The sequence below is a fragment of the Hyla sarda genome, chromosome 4, assembly GCF_029499605.1.
Source record: "Hyla sarda isolate aHylSar1 chromosome 4, aHylSar1.hap1, whole genome shotgun sequence".
In the NCBI taxonomy this organism is placed as follows: Eukaryota; Metazoa; Chordata; class Amphibia; order Anura; family Hylidae; genus Hyla; species Hyla sarda.
Genome location: NC_079192.1, coordinates 2,582,788 through 2,607,079, shown reverse-complemented (window position 1 = coordinate 2,607,079; position 24,292 = coordinate 2,582,788). Strand labels below are relative to the sequence as shown.

Sequence of the window (24,292 nt, the reverse complement as noted above, 5' to 3'; positions counted from 1 at the left end):
AGGGGATGAGGACTTCCGAATAAAACCTCTCTTTAGGTTCTCATGGATATACTCAGACATGGCTTGAATCTCTGGAGCAGACAGATGGTAAATCCTGCCACGGGGCGGAGTGGTACCAGGAAGGAGGTCAATGGGACAATCATAAGGCCTATGAGGTGGTAAGATCTCTTCTTGCTTTTTACAGAAAACATCAGAAAAGTCCTGGTAGGCCTTGGGAAGGCCCGGTAAAGGTGGGGCCTCAGGGGTATGACAAGTGGGAGCAGATGTGAGGCATCCTTTGTGACAAGAAGGACCCCAACTTTTGATCTCCCCGGTGGTCCAGTCGAGGGTAGGAGCATGACGTTGGAGCCCCGGCAGGCCAAGAAGAACTTCAGAGGTGCAGTTGGGCAGAACAAAAAATTAAATTTTTTCATGGTGCAGTCCAATGCTCATAGGCATGGGTTCTGTGCGGTAGCGCACAGTGCAGTCCAATTTTTCTCCGTTAACAGAAGAGATATAGAGCGGTTTGACGAGACGGATTACTGGGATGCTGAACCTATTAACAAAAGAGGCCAAAATAAAGTTTCCTGCAGAACCTGAGTCCAAGAAGGCCACTGCTGAGAAGGAGGAATTGGCGGAAGGAGAAATCCGCACAGGCACAGTCAGACGTGGAGAGGCAGAATTCACACCAAGAGTCGTCTCACCCTTGTGAAGCAATTGAGTGCGTTTCTCCTGACGCGGAGGGTGGATAGGACAGTCTTTTAGGAAATGTTCGGTACTTGCACAGTACAGGCACAGATTCTCGTTACGGCGGCGCGTCCTCTCTTGTAGGGTCAGGCGGGACCAATCCACTTGCATAGCCTCCTCGGCGGAAGGCACAGGAACAGATTGCAAAGGACGTTGGAAGAGAGGAGCCGGGGAGAGAAATCGCCTGGTGCGAACAAGATCCTTTTCCTGTCGAAGTTCCTGGCGTCTTTCAGAGAAACGCATGTCGATGCGGGTGGCCAAATGGATAAAATCAGGAATTTCTCGTGCGGCCAGGACACCTTTGATGTTGCTGGATAAGCCTTTCTTGAAGGTCGAGCAGAGGGCCTCATGATTCCAGGATAGCTCTGAGGCGAGGGTACGAAACTGGATGGCGTATTCGCCTACAGAAGAACTCCCTTGGACGAGGTTCAGCAAAGCAGTCTCGGCTGAGGAGGCCCAGGCTGGCTCCTCAAAGACACTACGAACTTCTGAGAAGAAGGACTGGATAGTAGCGGTGGTGGGATCGTTGCGGTCCCAGAGCGGTGTGGCCCATGACAAGGCCTTTCCAGACAGGAGACTGACCACGAATGCCACCTTAGACCGTTCAGTGGGGAATTGGTCCGACATCATCTCCAAGTGTAGGGAACACTGGGACAGGAATCCACGGCCCTGTTTAAAGTCCCCAAAACTTGTCCGGTAGAGACAAGCGGAAGCTGGGAGCAGCCACTCGCTGCGGAGGAGAAGCAGGAGCTGGCGGAGGAGATGATTGCTGAAGTTGCGGCAGAAGCTGTTGCAGCGTGACGGTCAGTTGAGTCAGCTGCTGTCCTTGTTGCGCGATGTGTTGTGATTGCTGGGCGACCACCGTGGTTAGGTCAGCGACACTAGGCAGCGGGACCTCAGCGGGATCCGGGCTCGGCGTAACAGGATGGTAACTGGAATAAAGGAGTAGGTTATTGCAGTCAGTTGGTTTTGTGAACAGATCAGTAGTGAGTTTGCCATTGTGATCAGATAAAACCATGGTGTCAAGAAAATCAATTTTTGCTGTGTCTTGATGTATTGTGAACTGTAGCTCAGGCCAAATGGTATTGATATTGTGATGGAATTTCAATAGGGAGTCCAACAGGCTGTTAAAAATACAGAAGATGTCATCTATATAGCATTTCCACACTATTGCGTGTGTATGGAAGAGTGGATTTGGCTAGATGAAATCTGATTCAAACTGTGCCATATAAGCATTGGCATAAGGGGGCTCTACGTTGGACCACATCACCGTCCCTTCTACCTGTAGGGGAAAAAAAATTCTTTGAATAAGAAATAGTTATTGTGTAAGACCAGTTCTAATAACTCGGTTCAGAAGTTAATAGTAAGCTCTTCAATGCATGTGGTCGTGAGTAATTGTTTGACTGCTTGCAATCCTTTGTCGTGGTTGATTGAAGAGTATAAGCTGTTGACATGGAATGTGACTAAAATAGTATTTTTTTTAACTGTTCTAGGAAGGCTGAAGTATCTAATAGAAAAGATGGAGTGTTTTTGATCAATGGTGTCAGAATTTTCTCTAAAAAGGATGGATAATGGTGACAGGAAGGAGTCGGTGGATGCTACAATGGGACGTCCTGGTGGTCGTTGTAAGTTTTTATGGATCTTAGGTTGTCTGTATAGTACTGGAATGACAAGGAGGTCTTTGTTCAGAAAAGTGTGTTTTGGAGTCAATCACTCCAAGCTCCAAGTAACGATCCGTGTAGAAGCCGATCTTGCGCCCAATCATGGTGGTGGGATCACTATCAAGGCTTCTGTATACACTGGTATCACTCAGTTGAGATTTTATCTCCTCGAGACAATCAGTCATGTTCTGGACAACAATGTAACCCCCTTTGTCCACCGGTTTAATGATAATAGTTTTATCATTTTGAAGATCTTTCAGGGACTGAAACTAGAGTGAGTTAAAATTACTTACATGATCTGATTTCTGGAACATTGCCAGTACATCACTAGTGTTAGTGGAGCGCACTGCGTCACACTAACACCTATCTCCACCCTTCTATCGCATAATCTCCGCTGTGGAACGCAGCTTGCGTTCCACGAGTGAACATGCCGATCATGTGACGCCCGAACTTCCGGTTCGGTGCTGCGATCTGCCGTTGAATTATTTACCTACAACACACAGTTCACTATGCCTCTTCACTATACTAATACAAGATTCACCTGTATTTACTCCCTACCTGCACTGCTTATTGTATCATCTACTTGCAATTCTGGTTACCTCTTGACCACAGCCTTGCTCAGAACTCGGAAGTGCCCCCCCCCCTCCTCTGTCCATATAAACTAGCTTCCCACATGTTCTCCCCACACCCTACTAGCGACTATAGGTCGCATTTTCTTCCACTCATTTCCATGGTATGGGGCCATTCATCATATACCACACCTCCGCAGCAATCCGGAGAGTCCTGGCTAATTTATATCATATACTTAGAACATATCCGCTCAGTTACATTCATTTGGTTACCTTTATGTTATGATTATACTGTGTTCCATTATGTTACTGATTGTTATACTCTATTCCTATTACCTCCTTGACCTGCTTTCTGTATGTGGATATCAGCAATTTTAAATGACATATAATGGTACAGCTATCACAACATTTCAAATTTTTCGTTTTATTTTATTTGACCTGTTATGCAGTTAACTTGTCTCTCAGAGATAAGCATACCCCACATCACGTACCAGGAAGGTCATGATTTTTGAGAAAACCGATGCAACTCATTATACAGTAACCCCCCGACATGCAACATGCCCTGACATATGATCAAATCGACATACGATGGCCTCTCAGAGGCCATCGCATGTCGATGTCAGCATTGACATACAATGCTTTTATATGTTGGGGCCATCGCATTAACTGCTATCCGACAGCGCAAAATGCTTTAGCTGCTGTCGGGTAGCAGTTTAAGCATCCCGGACAGGTTCACTTGCCTATCCCCGCTGCTCCAGGTCCATTTCGGGATGCTCCGGCGTCTTTTGCAGGGTCTTTTCCAGGGTCCGTGCCTCGCTTTCCTGCGTCGTTATTACGTTGCTACGCACGCCGTGCCGGAGCTGCAACGTAATAACGTCACCAGAAAGCAAGGCCCGGACCCTGGGGAAGATGCGGAAGAAGCCGGAGGATCCCGAAGAAGATGCCGGAGCAGCGGGACAGCATCGGGAGCCCCTGGGACAGCATCGGGAGCGGTGAAGCCGTGGTCCGGAGCGGCGGGGACAGGTGAGTATAACTTCCTATACTTTACATTGCACGAATCTCTCAACATACGATGGATTCGACAAACGATGGGTGTTTGGAGCGAATTACCATCGTATGTTGAGGGACCACTGTACTAAGAAACTACTGACTCTGCATAATAGATGCGACTGTTCAATTGTAGACCATATATACCATTTTCCTTTTTATCTTTTTCCTCTTTTTCTTTCATTTGGTGAAATATTTTCTAAATTCACATACCATCAGTTTTTTTTTATAGTTGTTTTCATTTTTTTGAGTCCTACTTTTATTTTCATTCTGTCATGTCTGCTTGCTTATGAGTTTAATATATATATATGAGTTTAACATATTCCCCTACCCAGAATGCCTGCGGAGTGCTAAATGGCCTAACCTGAATCTCCGTTACACCTGAAGAGGTGTCCTCTCCCTGAGGAAAGTACTGACCCCTTTTAAAGCCTCAGGCCTCTCACCACAGCCAAGCCAGATCACCCTGCTCTGTACTGACGAGGGGCAAAAACCCCGAAACAGCTGTCTGCAGATGGGTCGAAACTTCCCTTTTGGGGAGTAGTCTGGCTTGGCATATATCCCGTTCAGCTTTTTATATTCCTTAACAGGAGCTAAGCTGATACCAGGGAACACTACCTGAAAAGGTTGTGTAATGAGCCGCTTTACATATTCCCCTACTATATATATATATATATTTGTGGTCAAGGCTTCCCATAGTGGATATGAACTTACCTAACCTTATACTAACAGCGGTCTGAGGTGTGCCATAACCGCATGAGATGAGGGCCCGCCTATAGAGGGCATACCCTGTTGTGAAATATGATAAATGAGGGAGGGTTGGGTGGGAATAACGCCGCACCCGCCCCGAGGTACAGGAGCCCGGGGTTTATGTAGTGTCCAGCCCCTCCCACAAATACAGCCCATTGGGCTTTAATACTTGTGGTCAAGGCTTCCCATAGTGGATATGAACTTACCTAACCTTATACTAACAGCGATCTGAGGTGTGCCATAACCGCATGAGATGAGGGCCCGCCTATAGAGGGCATACCCTGTTGTGAAATATGATAAATGAGGGAGGGTTGGGTGGGAATAACGCCGCACCCGCCCCGAGGTACAGGAGCCCGGGGTTTATGTAGTGTCCAGCCCCTCCCACAAATACAGCCCATTGGGCTTTAATACTTGTGGTCAAGGCTTCCCATAGTGGATATGAACTTACCTAACCTTATACTAACAGCGGTCTGAGGTGTGCCATAACCGCATGAGATGAGGGCCCGCCTATAGAGGGCAAAAAGACAAGCCAGAATAGATAAATATAATGACCTTTATTAATTCACAGAACTAACAACTTAAACACATCTGACATTTCTTTCTCGGGGTTTGGAATGTATCGAGTGTAACAAGACGTCTTTCATCTACCCAACCTCTTTATGACATGGGCGGGCACCTTGTATTTTGACGCGGCCGATGCTGCACCTATCCTGAAGGAATGGCCAGAAAATTTCTGCGGATCTAGGCCTAGCATGGTGAGTAGAGAGCGAATAGAACTAGTGAAAAGACTAGTTGACAGAGGCAAACCACCTACCGCCAGCAAAGGCACCTCGGGTCCCACCCCGCATGTGATAGCCATGAAATGATCCAAGACCCTAACTGGGCACCACTTGTTGCCCGAGGAAAAATAGGTAATCAAAACCTCCGATTTGGATGTCTTGGTACTTAGCAGAGATAAAACATATCTGTCTCCAACCTGAGACAACTGTTGCCTCAAAACTGGCCTGCCCTTAACTGAACTAGCTGTCACTTCTCCTCCAGGCCTGAGAAAACCATAAAAAATTAAGTACATGGCCGATTTAATCAAAATACTACGTGAAAAACCCAAAGGTGCTGTGTCCAATAAATCCGATAGGCTACGGAATATCTCACCTGAAATGGGCCACCAAACCCCTGCCCTGACAGTTGGGGTGCTGCGAATACCGCGCAGCACCGACTTTATCGCATGTACAGAAAAAAGTGAAGGCCTGCTTGGATGTTCCATGGACAGGAAGTGCTGAATACCCGCCAAGTATACTTTGATAGTATTAAATGAAAACTTCTTGGTATAATGACAAAATGTAATAAAACAAACTAAATTAGAAACATAATCTTCTGCAGAATTAGAAAACTCTGCTACAAATTTGGTATACATGTCCCACGCAAGATTGTACACTTTAGCAGTGCTAGGTGCTAACGAGCTCATCATTAGCTTCCGAGCCAGTTGTTTATAAAAACCTAATCCATGCTGAGAAGTTGAAATTGTGGTACCGGACACCCTTGCGTATCTGCCCCCGGCATTACCTGAAAGAAAACATCGAATTTTAGCCTAGATAACGCATCAGCTGCTATGTTACTACTACCTTCAATATGTTCAGCCAAAAAATGAAAATTAAATTGTAACGCGATCCAAACTAAACGTCTTAAAAACCTCATCACTTCTGCCGACTTAGATCTCCCTTTGTTGACGATGTCCACAGTGGCCGAGTTGTCACAAACAAAATCACCGACCTATTGCACCAGAACTCCCCCCAAACCTGAGCTGCCGCCACTATGGGGATGATTTCAAATGTAGCGGAGCTGTCCGTGAAACCAGGAATAACATAAACCTGCCCTGGCCAGCCGCTAGCTATCCATCGTGAACCCCATATAGCTGCAAAGCCCACGCTGGATGAGGCGTCTGTGAATATGCGGGGAGAATCGGAACCGACAACTGGCACAAAGAGAGACACCCCCTTCCAGTTTGCCAAAAACTGCTGCCACATGAGCAGATCCGACATGGCTGAATGACCCAGGTGAACTCTGCTGTTCTGAAGCGGAGCAGCGGCCCCCAATTCTAACAACCTAGAAATGAAGGACCTGCCCTGAGGAATTACCCTCATGGCGAAAGCCAAAATACCTAAAAGACTCTGCAACTCTGCTTTGTTCGTGACCCGGGACCTGACAAACTTATTAACCATGTCTCGGATACGTGACAGTTTATCTGAAGGCAACCTGGCCTCCATTTTGTTAGAATCTAAAATTATCCCTAGGAAAGTCAGAACCTTGGTCGGACCTTCCACCTTAGCGGGAGAAACTGGAACTCCTATCTGACTGAAAACCTCAAGTGTCTTTCCCAACTGCCACGGAACTTGCTGAGGGGGCTCTAACAACAGAAAATCATCAAGATAATGAATAACATTGCTACAGCCGACAGCGTGCTGTAAAATCCACTGCAAAGCGCAAGCTAACTGATCGAAGAGCCAGGGACTGGATTTAGAACCGAATGTAAGTTTTACTGCAAAATAATACAGTTGTTGCCACTTCAAAAAAACCACTGCCAAAGATCCTTTTTTACTGGCAACAGCTTAAAAGCATATCTACCTTGGACAACCATGCACCTGTACCCAACATTAGCAACATCTGGATTGCTTGGTCAACGGAAGAATATTTCATAGCAAACTCATCTGAGGGGATCAAAGAATTAATGCTGGGTATGACAGAGCCGTGAGGTGCTGATAGATCGAAGATCAACCGTTTTTTGTTACTGAACTTTCCTAAGACAATACCAATGGAGCTAACCCGCCAAGCTAGAAATGGAGGTACTGGAAAAGGACCAATCATGTAACCTTTATCTACTTCCCTATCCAGCAACTCTGATACTGACATAGGGTCATTGGCCGCTGATAATAAATGATTACATTCATATGTGGATTGCGGTAGTGCTACTAGTCCCGTGTGGAAACCGCTGCTGAAACCATCCAAGAGCCAATTTACCCATTCTGTGTTGGGATGAAGTTCAAGATACCCCCTCAAGACATGCATCTGTATGACACCTAAATATGATGAACCACCTTTTATTGAGCACAGTGAACGGGGGTGAGCCCGAAAACACTTAAGACAAACATGTAACAGTCTACACTGATTGTAATTGCATGTAGCTAAATTGTAATTATTACAAATTTAGTTTTTACCCAAAAACCTCACTGGTCTGCCCAACTTATCAACTGATTCTGTGGCCCTGTTACCAGCATGTGAAGTACCTGGTTTACTTGCTGAAGCCTCCTCCTGCGCTAAATTGCACCATGCCGTGGCATGTGATATAGATTGACATAGAGCGCATGACGGGGCCCTAAGCCCCGCAAAATGCCGGCAAAACAGCTCCGTGTCCAGTTTGGACCAGTCATACGAGTAACCATGTTGCGCAAATGCCGCCGCTGCCTTTGCCGAAAACGACTTGTGATAATCGTAAAAGTAGGTCCCTCCATATTTGTTACATAGGTCTGCCATATTAAATAGGTAAATATCCAATTCCTCCCTCCCAAGAGGTTTTGCCGAGCAGATTACATCCCTGAACATGCTAAACGCCACAATGAATTCAGGAAAAGATAATTTCCTATTCAACCTGGCGTCCTTGCTCCTCAGCACCACAGACAATTCCCCACAGGCAATGGTTCTAGTATCTATCATGTCCTGGGTGGCAATGAGCAAAGACGCCAAATTGACATCCCCTCCCTCCAAAATGTCCTTACGCACATTGGAAGGAACGAAATACGCTGGCGCCACCCTAGGTGGCAACAACCTCCTACCTGAATCAGAACTGGACCCTGGTACAGGCACTGCCACCTGCATGCTGGTAGCAGCTAGATCAGGGACTACGGCAGGCACCAGGACACCTGCTGCTGGCCTTTGGGCATTGTTGCTCTCGAGACTGTCCAACCTAGCCTGCACAATTGATAAAGAGTCCACCATAGTCGCCATTAAGGCATGCAACTGTCCCAGGGAAGCTGTTACAGGATCCTGCTGTTGACTCGGCCCTGGCAATGGGTCAGCCATCAGTAGCTTATATAATTCAGCTTTTCGTGCGGAAGCAGGAAAAGGAACCCCACGTTTCTTGAGTTCCTCCATCAGTTTTGGGATGGTCCATGTTCGATACGAGGGAGTGTCGCCCCCCTCAGATGCCCTGGATGGGGTATCCAAGACAGACAAAGACTCCTCGATATCTGACCCATGAGACATGCTTGAGTAGGTGCCTGTCTGGGCCAAAGGGTACCGGTGGGAAATAAAATGTAACAATTAAACCCAATCCAGCATGTATCATGGACTTCTCTCACTTTATTTTTTTTTTTTTTATATAACCCACCTAGGTGCTGCTGATGTGTAACCACCAATGACACTGGACCTGCAATTACTAAGGAAAAAACCTGACCGTAAATGGAGATATGCGTAAATGAAATGAAAAATAAAGAGATTGAAAATTGATCTGAAAAACGTGTCAGATTGCCAACCAGAACATGCCGCAATGAGGTTGCTCTGAAAATGAGTCAGTAACAACAAACCAAGTAAACAACCCTCGAGCTGAAGGAACGAGTCAGGCAACAGGGTATTGTAAAATTTGACTATATAACTACATAATGTGCGTAGCTAGAAATGACGTATCACTCGTGGCAGTTACTAAGGATAACTGCTGGTATGTAGGCATGACTACACCAAACAAGATTTCCGTCAGACCCAACAACGTGTCAGGTCATTGTCAAGATATAACCAATTTGCGTAAAACGAGACAGAAAAACAACGTATCGAAAACCTGAAGAAGAGTCAGGTGACCGAGTAGTTATAAAACATCTACATCCGCATACGCATATATAGTATGCTCTACTACTCACATGAAAATATACATATACATACATACACACATATATATATTTTCCACATGCATATATATACAAATACATATGCATACGCACATATATATATACGTATATACATGTACACACCCACATGCCTATACCTAGACCATACGCATATACCTGCCTGACCCATACCCACACACCTATGTATACCCATACATATAAACCCACACGAGCATAATTAATATTATATATACACCTGTAAACATATCCATACCCTTTTTTTTGTTTTTTTTTACATATATATATATATATATTCTTTTTTTTTTTTTCATATAAATCTCTATTGCTTGCTCTGAAGACGTGTCAGCAACAACAATACGTAAACCCGACAGATATCAAATGTAACCTATAACCATATAAACCTACCCAAGGTAACCTGTAGCTGAACCAACAAGGATGAACCACCTCAACGAAGCACCTGAATCCAGGACCAACCGACTCTATATGTATACACACAAACTGAATTATCAAACAGAAATAACACATGTGCTTGCTCTGAAGAATGTGTCAGTAACAATGCAGAGTAACGTTGTCCCCACTTTAAGTAATCCATAATCCTCCAGTAACCCCTACAACAGTGTACTAACTTAATCTGCAGAATCCAACACAGTTCTGGTAAAACTGACCTGGTGGATATTCTTATGTAGATTAACCCCTGTTTGACCCAACGTAAAACTGTATCAAGGGCCGCATTTGATGTGACATAACAACAGTCTAACTATGTGGCCCCGGCTGCGGGAGCCAAAGCCATCTCTCATATGGCAGTAGCGCCAAAAAAAAAACCTTAAATAGACCCACCTACATTGGTGGCGCGTAAATGAATCGCAGCTATGCGGTGGTAGACAATAAATAAACACGTAACCGAAAATAAAAAAAATAAAAAACAATGCCTTCCTAAAAACTATCTTTTAATGAAATAACCCCCCGACCTACCATGCACCGCCCTCATGAATGGACAACACCGAGTAAGATGCCGAAAAAGTGTGGTATACCCGGTCAGATAGGGAGCGGCACACGGATCCCGGTGCCTACCTAACAAGGCCCGTAAAACAACTACCAAACGCCGGCCAGCCGGCACTTACCCTCCACGCGCTGTATCGCACCTGACGTGAAACGCAGAAGCCGAACGCCGGAAGCAGGAAACCGGAAGTGACGAGACGAGTGAGCTCACTTGCAGCCACACGAAGAAAACTGCAATAACGCTACACCCGCCCCGAGGTACAGGAGCCCGGGGTTTATGTAGTGTCCAGCCCCTCCCACAAATACAGCCCATTGGGCTTTAATACATATATATATTTCCTGGTTGTCCTACGGCGGCACACAATGGGTTAAGTTTCCTTCCAACCCGAGAATAGAAGCATATAATTAGCAGTACATGTAATGCAGAAACAAGGCTAATTTACCGATTGTTAAATGAACAACCACTTAATGTGACACCGTATATAACCCTCCAAAGACCAATAAACACTTGTATTTTAATTTTTTCTGAGAAAGAAGTTTGAAGCAGAAGCAAGGGCCTCAAACTCCAGGCTTCTGGGGTCCCTGAGGTGAAATGAGGTTGTGTACTAGGGGCTCCCCAGTTCTCTGATCGGATACCCTCCTGCCCGGTTCCCCCAGCCCATTACCCAAATGAGGTCCCTCTTTTATGTGGCTCCAGCGGTTACAATAGCGCCAGAGCACACGTCTCACTACGGTGAGTCATGGATTCTTGGGAGCAGGAGGATGTCTGTCGCCTGGGCTGGCCAGAGTTGGTAAGCATACCTATTTGCTGTCTGTACTATGGCCGGGAGATGTTGCCGGTGCCATGCTCCACGTCCCACGTGTGTCGGCGCTGTCTGGGACGCGCGCTCGCGTGCTTGCTCTAAATGGAATCGGAGCTTCCGGTCTGCGGCTCCCTAACAGAAGCTCTCTGCGCAGCCGCAGCTCGTGGCGATAGCGCAGAGGGCGCATGTGATTCTTCCGAGAGCGCATAAAGGAGCGCCTCTGCAAGTGAGAAACTGCGCTTAGCCTAAGCAGCAGACTTCTCAGTTGGCAGGGATAGGTGTAGGCCTCTGTGGGGCTATGGTATATCCATATATGTTAACAGGCTTATATTACACCTACATTTCTCCCCTAGATGTCTCACTCGGAAAAAAGAGAAGTAGGAAATCAAGGCATAGAGATTGCATCAGGTTCCGGGAACCCCTGCCGGATGAGTGGGCGGAGGGCGTCTGCTCATTATGTGCTTCACCCCCACATGCCTCAACTCCCATGAATCCTAAAGCATTTATGGGATGATTGAAGAAAGAATTATCATCCACTTTTTTAAAGCCTATATGGGGCAAAAAAGGCGTAAAACCGCTCATAAAGAACCATCTCCTTCTTCATCATCTACATCCAACTCTCATGATTCCAGTAGTTCGGATATATGTGAGGTTAAAGATACCGAGATTTCTGAGGACCTTTACCTTTTAGATAAGGATAAAGTACATGGATTGGTCTCGGCGGTAAAAGAAGTGCTGGAGTGTAATGAGGATGTCTCTTCAAAATTACAAAAAGACCAACTTTACTTTTTTTTCCCCATCTAAAGACAGGTTGCTGCCTACACACCCTCTGATGAAGGACTGGTTTTGCAGAGACTGGCTGAAACCAGAAATAAATACGGACCCAGGAGCCAGACTGCGCTCCACCTATAAGTTAACCCCGACGGCGTACAAGGGGTGGGAAAATCCACCGAAGGTGGATCTAGCTGCGGCACGCTTGGCAAAGAAGGCCATATTTCCTTCTGAAGAGTCCACCTTGTTATCAGACCCAATGGAAAGAAAAGTAGACTTACTCTGCAAGAAGTCTTATGTGTCAGCAGCAGCAGCCGCTAAAGTAGCGGCAGCTTCCCTACCTGTTGCCAGAGCTCTGTGAATCTGGATATCAGATCTGGCTAGGGATATTAAAGAAGGTGTGTCATGTAAGAAGCTCCTGAAAAATGTTCCACTAATAAAATCGGCTTCCGAATTATTATATGATGCCCCGCTGGACGTCATGAAGTTTTCGTCCAGCACCTTAGCATTGTCTAATGCAACCAGAATGGCACTCTGGAAAAAAAAACTGGGGAGGAGACATATCATCTAAAACAAGTTTTGTGAAACTACCATTTCACCCCTCCTCGTTATTTGGGCCTCAGCTAAAAGATATTCTAAAGTCCTTGCGTAAGGACAAGGGTGAATATTTTCCTTATGAAGAAAGAAGGTCAGGAAGGTATGGAGGCCCAAACAGAAGAGTACGTTACAGTAGTCCCTTCAAAAGAATGGGTAGTTTTCGCCAAACGGGTTCTAGGCGACAGTACCTCAGAAAACAGGATTCCATGGCTTCAAAGAAGAAGCCATTTCTGAGGAAGGAAAAGGAGCAATGACGCCAAACTTCAACAGCATCTGGTAGGAGGCAGGCTTCAAGCCTATGCGAAGATCTGGTCTCAAACCTCCTCGGATGCCTGGGTGTCAGACACCGTAGCCAACGGTTATTCCTTGGAACTCCGGGCATGGCCTCCGGACAGATTTATGACAAACCACACATCTCCTGTGGTCACAGAGCTTGTTTCTCAGTTTCTTCTGAAGGGAGCACTGGAAGAAGTCCCAGAAGGAGAAGAAAGAACAGGATATTACTCCCCGATTTTTGCAGTGCCAAAATCAAGTGGAGATTGGAGGTTGGTCATAGACCTATCCGACTTAAACAAATTCTTCGTAAAAAAAACGGTTCAAGATGGAATCGAAAAGGTCGGCAGTCCTGGGCATTCAAGAAGGGAACTATATGGCATCACTGGACCTACAAGATGCATACTTACACATTCCGATCCGTCCGACGCACAGAAGATTCCTTCGCATAGCGGTGAAGCTTCACAGTCGTGTTCGTCATCTCCAATTCACGTGTGTTCCCTTCGGGATAACATCTGCACCAAGGGTGTTCACCAAAGTGGTGGTGGTACTGGTAGCCCATCTAAGATTATTAGGCATACACGTCATGCCATACTTAGACGACTGGCTTAATATAGCTCGGTCGAAGCATCTTCTGATCAGTCATCTTCAGACAACGATGGAGGCTTTGAAGGCTCATGGGTTTCTAATAAACCTAAAGAAATCTCATCTAACACCCACCAAAAGAATCACCTTTCTGGGATTCATAGTGGATTCGACCCAAATGAAAATTGGACAGGAGGACCAACATCATCCAACATCTTCAGTCACTTTTCAAGCTACAGTCATGCACGATCCGGTATGCCATGAGGATACTGGGTCTCTTAACCTCATCAATAGATGCTGTCGTATGGGTGAAATCACACATCAGGCATCTACAGTCACATGTCCTCTCGCACTGGAACAAGTCACAGGCATCCTTGGACTCTGTAATCCATCTTCCAAGGAGGCTAAAGAAAGACCTAAGATGGTGGCTGAATCCCCTCCGTTTCCTTCAGGGCAAGAGTTTGACATCTCCCCAACCAGTAGTCCTCACCACGGATGCCTCCGCCTCCGGTTGGGGTGCCCATGTCAGAGATCGGTGGGTTCAAGGAACCTGGACGAAGGAAGTAGCAGCCAGCTCATCCAATTTCAGGGAAATGAAGGCGATATATATGGCCCTGAAACATTTCAAGACTACGCTGTGGAATCACCATGTGCAAATACAATCCGACAACCTGCCTTCAGTTTATTATATAAACAAGCAGGGGGGCACAAGAAGCAAGACGCTTCAGAATCTGTGTGCAAAGATGATGGATTGGGCAAAGTGGAATCTGCTCTCCATTTCAGCCATACACATACGCGGAGTCCAGAACGCCAGAGCGGATTGGCTCAATCGGCAGAAAATGTTACCAGGGGAATGGAGTCTCAGCCCGAGAGTCTTCAACATTGTTACGCCGAGCGCTCCGGGTCCCCGCTCCTCCCCGGAGCGCTCACGGCGTTCTCCTGTTCACAGCGCCCTGGTCAGACCCGCTGACCGGGTGCACTGCGATAATGTCCCCAGCCGGGATGCGATTCGCGATGCGGGACACGCCCGCTCGCGGTGCGCATCCCAACCCGCTTACCAGACTCGTTCCCCGTCTGTGCTGTCCCGGCGCACGCGGCCCCGCTCCCTAGGGCGCGCACGCCGGGTCTTTGCGATTTAAAGGGCCGGTGCGCCACTGATTGGCGCATGGGTTTTAATTAGTGTCTTCACTTGTGCACTTCCCTATAATACCTCACTTCCCCTGCACTTCCTTGCCGGATCTTGTTGCCATTGTGCCAGTGAAAGCGTTCCTTGTGTGTTCCTAGCCTGTGTTCCAGACCTCTTGCCGTTGCCCCTGACTACGATCCTTGCTGCCTGCCCTGATCTTCTGATACGTCCGACCCTGCTCTTGTCTAATCCCTTGTACCGCGCCTATCTCAGCAGTCAGAGAGGTTGAGCCGTTGCCTGTGGATACGACCTGGTTGCTACCGCCGCTGCAAGTCCATCCCGCTTTGCGGCGGGCTCTGGTGAAAACCAGTAGCAACTTAGAACCGGTCCACCGACACGGTCCACGCCAATCCCTCTCTGACACAGAGGATCCACCTCCAGCCTGCCGAATCCTGACAAACATGTTGGTGGAGAGATGGGGTCGGCCGGGAATGGATATTTTCGCAACCCAAGAGAACAAGAAACTGCTGCAGTTTTGCTCTCTCTCATGGGTGGGATGCCCCTTTGCGGTGGACGGTCTATCGATATCATGGAAAGGGATCTTCATATATGCCTTCCCTCCACTCCCGTTGGTACCTCGGATGCTCAGAAAGATCTTAGACGAGCAAGTTCATGCAACAGTAAAACAGTAATCCTAGCCCTTTGGCCACGCCGGGCATGGTTCCAGCTGGTGTTGGAGACATCGAGAGGAGACTACTTCAAGCTCCCGACAGTAGAAGACCTGCTACTTCAGAGAGGACTCCTACACCCAGATCCAGCCAGTCTGGTTCTTACAGCATGGAACTTGAACGGCAGGGACTAGAGAATCAAGGATTTGCCTCTAATGTGATCGACATGTTACTAGCCTCCAGGAAACCCACGACTGTAAAGATATATGCCAGAATATGGAATCTTTATTCGAGATGGTGTTCCAGGAAAAACCTGAATTATTCAGATACTTCCACATTGTTACTCTTCCTTCAGGAAGGGTTTGAGAAAGGGCTAAAACCCAACACCCTGAGGGTACAAGTAACAGCCATTAATGCCCATCTGAATGGCCTTTTCTCCGGTTCTACTATTGTATCAAGATTTTTCAGGGCCCTGAAAAAGCTTCGGCCACCGTATACTCATCCACTACCATCATGGGACTTACCTCTAGTTTTAAAAGGTCTATGCGGAGAACCGTTTGAACCACTGCAAACAGCTACCCTGAAATGGCTTTCCTTGAAAACCATATTTTTGATCGCCATAACTTCAGCCAGGCGAATTGGCGAGCTCCAAGCCTTATCCTGCAAAGAACCATATCTAAGAATCTTGTCCAATGCAGTTGTCTTCAGAATGATGCCAGGTTTCTTGCCTAAAGTTCCGTCAGCCCAGAACCTGAACCAAGAATTGGTTGTACCAGCCTTATTGGAGAAATAAGGTAAAGAGTTACATCTACTAGATGTTAGAAGGACGGTTCTAACGTACCTTCAGAGGACCACATCATTCCGAACCACAGAAGCATTCTTTGTACTTTTCCAAGGGGCAAGTAAAGGGATGAAGGCCAGCAAGGGATACCATCTGGTTTTGTTACGAGTTGGAAGGATCTGAATCTCCCCTTTGCCTCAGAGCTCACTCTACACGCTCAACAGCAGCCTCTTGGGCGGAAAAATATCACGTTCCATTGGATCAGATTTGCCGAGCAGCAACTTGGGCTTCCACGACAACCTTCATGAAGCACTATCGGCTAGACATCTCTGCCTCTGAGGAGTCGGCTTTTGCCGCAAGTGTAATCCAAGGGGCTAATAGTGTTTAGTTCCCTCCCTATCTTAGGACTCTCTGGTGCTGCTTTGCAAATCCCATTGTGGGACAACTTTGCCCTCCCTAAAAACAAACTCTTATTGCTGCATACTATACAAGTGTTCATTGGTCTTTGGAGGGTTATATACGGCGTCACATTAAGTGGTTGTTCATTTAATAATTGGTAAATTAACCTTGTTTCTGCATTACATGTACTGCTAATTATATACTTCTATTCTTGGGTTGGAAGGAAACTTAACCCATTGTGTGCCGCCTACGGACTCCAGGAAAAAGGAAATTTCAGGTAAGGAACAAATTTCCCACACTTTATGGAGAGTGACTTATTTTTTATACTATTTTAAAGACTGGCACAATTATTTGTGGATTTCTAATCTTGTGCGCTTTATTAGTAACACCCGGTTGATAAATATTTTATGAACGATTGCTGAAAAAAAGAGGAGGCACCCAATCGGTTTCTGAATATTGGATGACCTTTTTTAAAAAAAATTGGCTCCATGTTGATGTTTTTGATTTTATCAGAGGTGACCTGTTTTGTGAAGTCAGCCAGGACCTAGAAATTGAGATTCGGACATGAAGGATGAAGAGTTAACCTCTCTTTATTTCAACCGTCTATTTAAAATATTTATATACTTTTTACAATTACATTTTTTAGTTTCCTGATCTTAAATCTATATAGACCAATTATAATAAATTTGACTGTTCCCACCAGAGACCATAAATGAGATCTCTCCGGCTTTGTTCCACCACGCTTGTAATATTTCATCTATAAAAGGGGCGCATAGTAATAACCTCACATCTTTTTCCAAGACAAGAAGAACCTGTTTTGCTTTGTTTCACACAAAACATCAAGATCATCGTCCTCTGATTCCCTTATCTGTACAAGGTCAATTTTGTGTCATCTACAGTGATGGATATAATGTATCTATGCTCTTCAGCTTCTACCGTAACAGCACGTAGCAGGTCAATTCAGTCAATAATTCTTTTACATTTTTAGGCAAAAAAGGTATCATGTACGAATGAGACCTTCCAAACTACAGATCCGGCTCTGAGTTGTGGATTCTGTAACGTAGAGACTTGTGTTTTTTTTTTTTTTTTTTTTTTAAATCATGAGTAAACTATGCCATCTTACTTTTATAACATGAATCTTTATCTTCAGGTTCTGTTCACACTTTTATCATAGTCTCCATTAAAAATAATTTTGCCCATTTATAGCCAGATTCATCACATGGCAGAGACCAACAGCAGCCAATGGACCAATGGACCCCATTTTCTTCTGATATTTTTGGGAAGATAATCTATCAAGTATTTCAGGTACATTGGAACAGTGAACAGTAAAAGTGATAAAATTTTTTTTCCCAATTTCTGAATTATTTAGAATGAACATAACATTTAATACTTAAAATAATATATGAATAGGAGGTTTATATGATGTTCTGTAATGTGTTACTAAATATTCTAGTTTATCACTATTTAATAATTATACAATTTAATATTTTATTACATTAATTATATATTTTATTGTTTTTTTTTTTTCTTTCCTTGCTCATATTAAAATTTTCGAAATGATATTAAAGCTCGGAGCCTTATTCATAGAATGAATTTGTCATTAGAAATATCTTAAGTCAGAATTCTCTCTGTCTTTTTTGTTCCTCTCTGTAGAGATGTTGGTCACACAATACGATGAAACATTAAGAGTCCAGAGAAACTGGATGTATTTAATTCAATTTTGCATAAAAATTTTCTCTTGATATGAAAAACAACCATTCTAATACACTGACTGAAATTCTGCTCTTAGGATTTCAGGATTTACACAGTTTTAAGATTTCTTTCTTCCTCCTCCTTCTGCTGATCTTCTGTGTGACCATCTGTGGGAACCTCCTGATCATTGTGGTGGTGTCCTACAGCCGATCCCTCCACTCCCCCATGTACTTCTTCCTCACACAGCTCTCCTTCTCAGATATCCTTCTCTCCACCATTATAGTACCCAACATGCTCCACGTTGTGTTGTATGAAGGACGTTCTCTGCCCTTTGTCGACTGTTTGATACAATTTATTTTTTTTACACTCTCAGGAGCATTAGAATGTCTTCTCCTGACAGTGATGTCCTATGACCGGTATCAGGCCATCTGTAACCCTTTACATTACTCCTCCGTTATAGACCTCACATTTTGTCTAAAAGCCGACCTCTTGTGTTGGGTGATGACATTTGCTCTTACATTGACTCAAACAGTACCAATGAGTCAACTGCACTTGTGTGGACCAAACATCATTGACCATTTCTTCTGTGATTTTGATCCCATTCTTGAACTTTCCTGCTCAGATACTTTTTATATAAAATTAGTAGACATGATCTTGGTTGTGCCATTTGTCATTTGCCCATTTATGGTGATTATGGTCTCATATATTTATATTATCGTCACCATACTGAAGATCCCATCTACAACCGGGAGGCAGAAGACCTTCTCCACCTGTAGCTCTCACCTGGCCGTGGTCTCCTTATATTATGGATCCATTATCTGCATCTATTTATTTCCAAATAAAGGAAATGTAAAGAAAATCCTTGCGCTGTTCTACACTGTAGTTACTCCGCTTCTCAATCCTATGATCTACAGTCTGAGTAATAGAGAGATTAAACAGGCCTTTAAAAAGATGTTGGACAAAATAACTTCTTTCTGTCAAATTAGCTGATTTATTGGTCTTTCTTCTTTTTCTGTAAATACAAGTAACATTTGAATAGGTAGGTCATAAACTGGGGGTTATAATATACACAATATACAATACATTCGAAAAGTCTTTGCTCATTTTGTGATATTGCTCCATGTGCAAAAATATGAAAGTCAAGATTTTACTGTCATTTTGCCTTTACTACCCCATAATGTGAAAAAATAATTTTTTGGAAACTGATTAACCCCTTAAAGCGTACATTTCATAGTGCAAAAAAAGGAAAAAAAAGTGATATGTTACTCAGTACCCAATCCTGGTCATGTGCATGTCATTTTTATGTGTCTTGGACCTAAATATCCAGAGATATAAGCATTTATATGCTGGTGAGTTACTTTTTCATTGTGCAGGCTGGATGGGGCGTGTCTGTCTCCATCACTGTGATGACTCATCTGCTCTGAGTCTTGGGAGGAGCCTGGGCAGTCAGCCAATCAGTCCTCTCTACTTTGTAACCCTTTCCTCTCTGGTTTTATGCTGGGTAATGTTACACAGAGGAAGATGCTTGGAGCTTGCCTGCAGTAATCAGAAGACATTATGGTGAATTCATAACAGGATAAAATGTATAAATATAAGAATAGATCTTTATAAAATGAGTTCAAGGATTTTTTAGATAAAAGTACAGCATTTTTATGAATACATTCTGTTTTATCTTCTCCTAGTAAAGCTGGATGCTAATCAGCATAGCTGTCACTATGTGTGTCATTCATCTTTCACAGACTCCTGAATGTCTGATCAACTTCTTTCTCATTTAGGAGTCCGATAAAGCTTGGACTATTTCAGAATGCTGGGAGTTGTAGTTTAGTAACAACTGAAGCTGCAATGTTTGTAAATAACTGTGTTAGAGCAATGTTGCCTTTAGCTGTTGTAAAACTACAACTCCCAGCATGCTCACACATCCTTTATCTGTAGTTTTGCAAGAGATAGAGGCACACAGCTGGAGAATACACAGCTCTAAACAGAGGCAGACGGCCCAGAACATGAATACCCTGTAATTATGCACTTATACTTTCCACACTTGCCGTCCCATACAAATGAAAACAAGACACAAGACGTAATTCCCTTTTTTTGGCTGGACTGGGTGGTCGGTCACAGCTATTAAACCTTAAACAGTTTAACAAAACTAGAGGGGTAAAACAACTGTCTAGCAGTTAACTTGTTTAAATATATCTAGAACTTATTAAATATAACTTTGGTTTCACCTGTTTGATCTTCTGGATGTAGCAGTATGCCAGCCGCCGGTACCCCGACGGGCATATGTGCTTCCAGCTTCACCTCTTCCGATAATCTTCCACCGCCAGCTGTGACATACAAGGCATCAGAAAACAAGACCACCATGTATAAACAAAAAAGTATACTTGAAAATTATTGTAAACATATATATATATTGTGATAAGGTGAATGGGGTGGTCTGTGACGGAGTCTATGTCTCGACAGAATTGTTCAGAGAGGCTTATGATTTTTAACCCCAGGGGGAGTGTATGTTTCTGTGTATGTCACCAGAATGAATATTTAGTTATGGGCCCCTGGGGTGGAGCATTTGGAGAGTAGGGTGGGCCAGTGCTCCACCCCGCAGTTTAGCGGTTTTCTTTGAAGACATAGATCCAGCCCAGGGTTTTGGACTGTCTCCAACCTATTGCTCAGGTGCAGGTAATCGGCTGCACCACTGGGAATAAATCCCTCCCTGCTAGGCAGATAAAGAGGGGAATGTTTTGTTTCTCTATGAAAAGGCTGGAAGCAGCAGGCTGGCAAAAGACTGGAGTGCTGAGAGTGGACAAAGACTCTAGGTTGGTGAAACCAATATTGTTTTGTTTAGTTTAACCCTGAGAGATAGGGAACCTAATGTCAGTTAGTGCTCAGACGAGCTAGGTTTTTGTTTGTTTATGTTTTCATTTACTGCTGTATCCTGTGTGGATTACAAATACAGTGCCTGGAGTATATGCAATTACAAGGACTGTGTCTATTGTTTACCCTAGAGGACCGTGCTACCTGCAAACAAGGATCACAATATGGTGGAGTATGCGGGCATAGTAGCACATTGAGGGTCTGTGGGTGTTCCAGTCATTCGGTAGTCTGCTTGAGGACTTTTATTTTGGCAGACCTGCTAATCAAATAAGTAGCACCGTACCTTTAAGACTGTTACCTGCTTGGTGCTATAATGGAGGATTTGGTGAAAGCTCTGGTACAGGCAACCGCTGTACAACAGGAAACAAATCGTCTACTGGTTACCAAGGTTGAGACCCTGACGGAAGCCCAGCAGATGGATAGAGCTGCCCTTACTGAGGTGTTGCAGAGAGTGATATTGCCATCTGCAGAGAGCCCCCCTCGTGAAAGAGGATCCCGTATCCGTGCCACAGACTTCCTGCATAAGATGACAGAGACAGATGATGTGGAGGCTTACCTCACCACTTTCGAGAGGGTTGCTGCCCGGGAAAGATGGCCACTGGGTCAGTGGGCGGGGCTTCTAGCTCCATGCCTGAGTGGGGAGTGCCAAAAAGCCTATGAAGACCTACCTTCTGATCAGACCCAGGATTACGAGCAACTTAAAGCTGAAATTCTAAAGCGCATTGGCGTAACACCAGCCGTTCGAGCCCACAGGTTTCATAATTGGGCATACGATGTGAGTAAACCTACCAGAGCCCAGATGTATGCATTGCACAGGCCCGCTCAGAAGTGGCTGGAGCCAGAGCGCAACCCTGCTACCAAGATAATGGAGATGGTTGTGATGGACCGTTTTCTCAGACACCTGCCAACAGGACTGCGACAATGGGTCTGTCAAGGGGACCCTCAGGATCCAGAAGCAATGATGTGCCTGATTGAGAGGTATTTGGTTGCCAAGGAGCCATACAGTGTTGATCTTCATCAGAAGTCCCGACCAGCTAACAACCGGATAAGCGGAAAAGTGGGAAACAAAAGACAAAACTTTGTACCGAACCTTGAACCATATGACCGGGGTGGCAAAAGGTCCCCACCTCCATTACGGCTACAAGACCAAGCTGAGGGGCAACTCCGGTGTTTTAAATGCCATGAGCCTGGACATTTTGCACGCAGCTGTCCAGAGAATGAAGAGCCCATGCAGTGTGATGTAGGGACAAGGGCTCTGCATAGGACTGTATTGACTTGCTCAAAGATGTGCGTGGTGACTAGTGCTATTAATGCAATGCATTTAATAATGGTCAGGGTGGAAGGAAAGAATGTACAAGCTCTAATTGATTCAGGGAGTGAGGTTACCTTGATAAAAAGTTTTCTGCTCCATCCAGGGAAATTAGACACCAAGCAAGTGATTGATATTGTGTGTATACATGGTGACACCCACACATACCCCACAGCAGAGGTTGTGTTTGGTACCAAGGTAGGGAAAGTTAAATGCTCTGTAGGGGTAGTGCCCCTATTACCGTATGATGTGGTATTAGGGAGGGACTTCCCCCATTTCTGCCGCCTATGGGAAAAGTGCTCTGCTCATCCAGAAATGTGCTCTGAGGAGCTACCCGGGGTAGAGTGTATAGATAATATTTTTCCTTTCTCCGATTTAGACTGTGACGAGCAAGAGACACCCTTGGTGTGTCTGGGTAATGAGGTAGAACCTCCCCATACTGAAGACCCTATAGATGAAGTGGAGTTTCAGGATCTCAGAGTTCCCCCTGGTAACTTCCGAGCAGCCCAATGGGAAGATAAGTCCTTGACAGCTGCAAGAGAGAATGTGCAAATAGTGGAGGGCACAAGGGCGGACCCTGACAAGCCCTTAAGCTTTCCTTATTTCATGGTGAAAAATAATTTGCTGTATCGAGTAGAGAAAAAGGGGGAAGAGGAGGCAGAACAGTTGTTAGTTCCCCAATCTCACGAAACACTGTTTTAAAACTAGCCCATAGCCATGCGTTAGGTGGGCACCTTGGTTTTGAAAAAACGAGGGAACGAATTCTGAACCGATTCTATTGGCCAGGGGTATTTTCGGCAATAGAAAGGTTTTGTAAGTCCTGCCCAGAATGCCAACTGAAAACTCCGCATAAGGGCTTTCGTAGTCCATTGGTACCCCTTCCCATCATAGAGGTTCCATTCGAAAGAATAGCAATGGACCTGATAGGGCCGTTGCCTAAATCCGCAAGAGGACATCAGTACATTCTAGTTGTTGTGGATTATGCAACACAGTATCCAGAGGCTGTACCTCTACGGAATGCCACCTCTAAAAATGTTGCAAGGGAGTTACTGATGATGTTTAGCAGGATGGGTATACCTAAGGAAATTCTCACAGATCAAGGAACCCCTTTTATGTCAAAAATCATGTGTGATTTGTGCAAACTGCTCAGAATCAAGCAGCTGAAAACCTCGGTATACCATCCGCAAACTGATGGATTAGTGGAGAGGTTTAATAAAACTCTAAAGGCTATGCTGCGGAAGGTGATAGACAAGGATGGAAAAAACTGGGATTATCTCATACCCTACCTGATGTTTTCTATTAGAGAAGTCCCGCAAGCTTCCACAGGATTTTCACCTTTCAAGTTAATGTATGGTAGGCATCCAAGAGGCATATTGGATGTTGCCAAGGAAACATGGGAACAAGAGCATACCCCCCATCACAGTCTTATAGAGCATGTAGCGCAAATGCAGGAGCGTATCGAAGCGGTAATTCCCATAGTTAGGGAAAACATGGAAAAGGCCCAGAGAGCACAACAAGCAAGCTACAACCGAAACGCAAGGCTACGGGTATTCAAACCAGGTGATAGGGTTCTAGTTCTTGTTCCCACAGTAGAAAGCAAATTCTTAGCCAGCTGGCAAGGGCCATATGAAATCACTGAACGGATCAGTGATGTGAACTATAAAGTAAGACAGCCAGGCAGACGGAAGCCAGAACAGACATATCATATACATTTATAGAAGCCATGGGTAGAACAAGAGGTTCTCATCATGACCAGAAATAAACCTACCCAAGCCACTTGTG

At 45.0% G+C, this 24,292-nt stretch overlaps 1 protein-coding gene across 1 annotated transcript; it reads left to right on the top strand.

The window, feature by feature from the left end:
* The first annotated feature begins 18,387 nt into the window (after positions 1-18,387).
* LOC130366671 (olfactory receptor 11L1-like) lies at positions 18,388-19,326 on the top strand. Its single transcript, XM_056568991.1, has one exon. The coding sequence runs from the start codon at positions 18,388-18,390 to the stop codon at positions 19,324-19,326; it is 939 nt and encodes a 312-aa protein (XP_056424966.1).
* Positions 19,327-24,292: the final 4,966 nt, after the last annotated feature.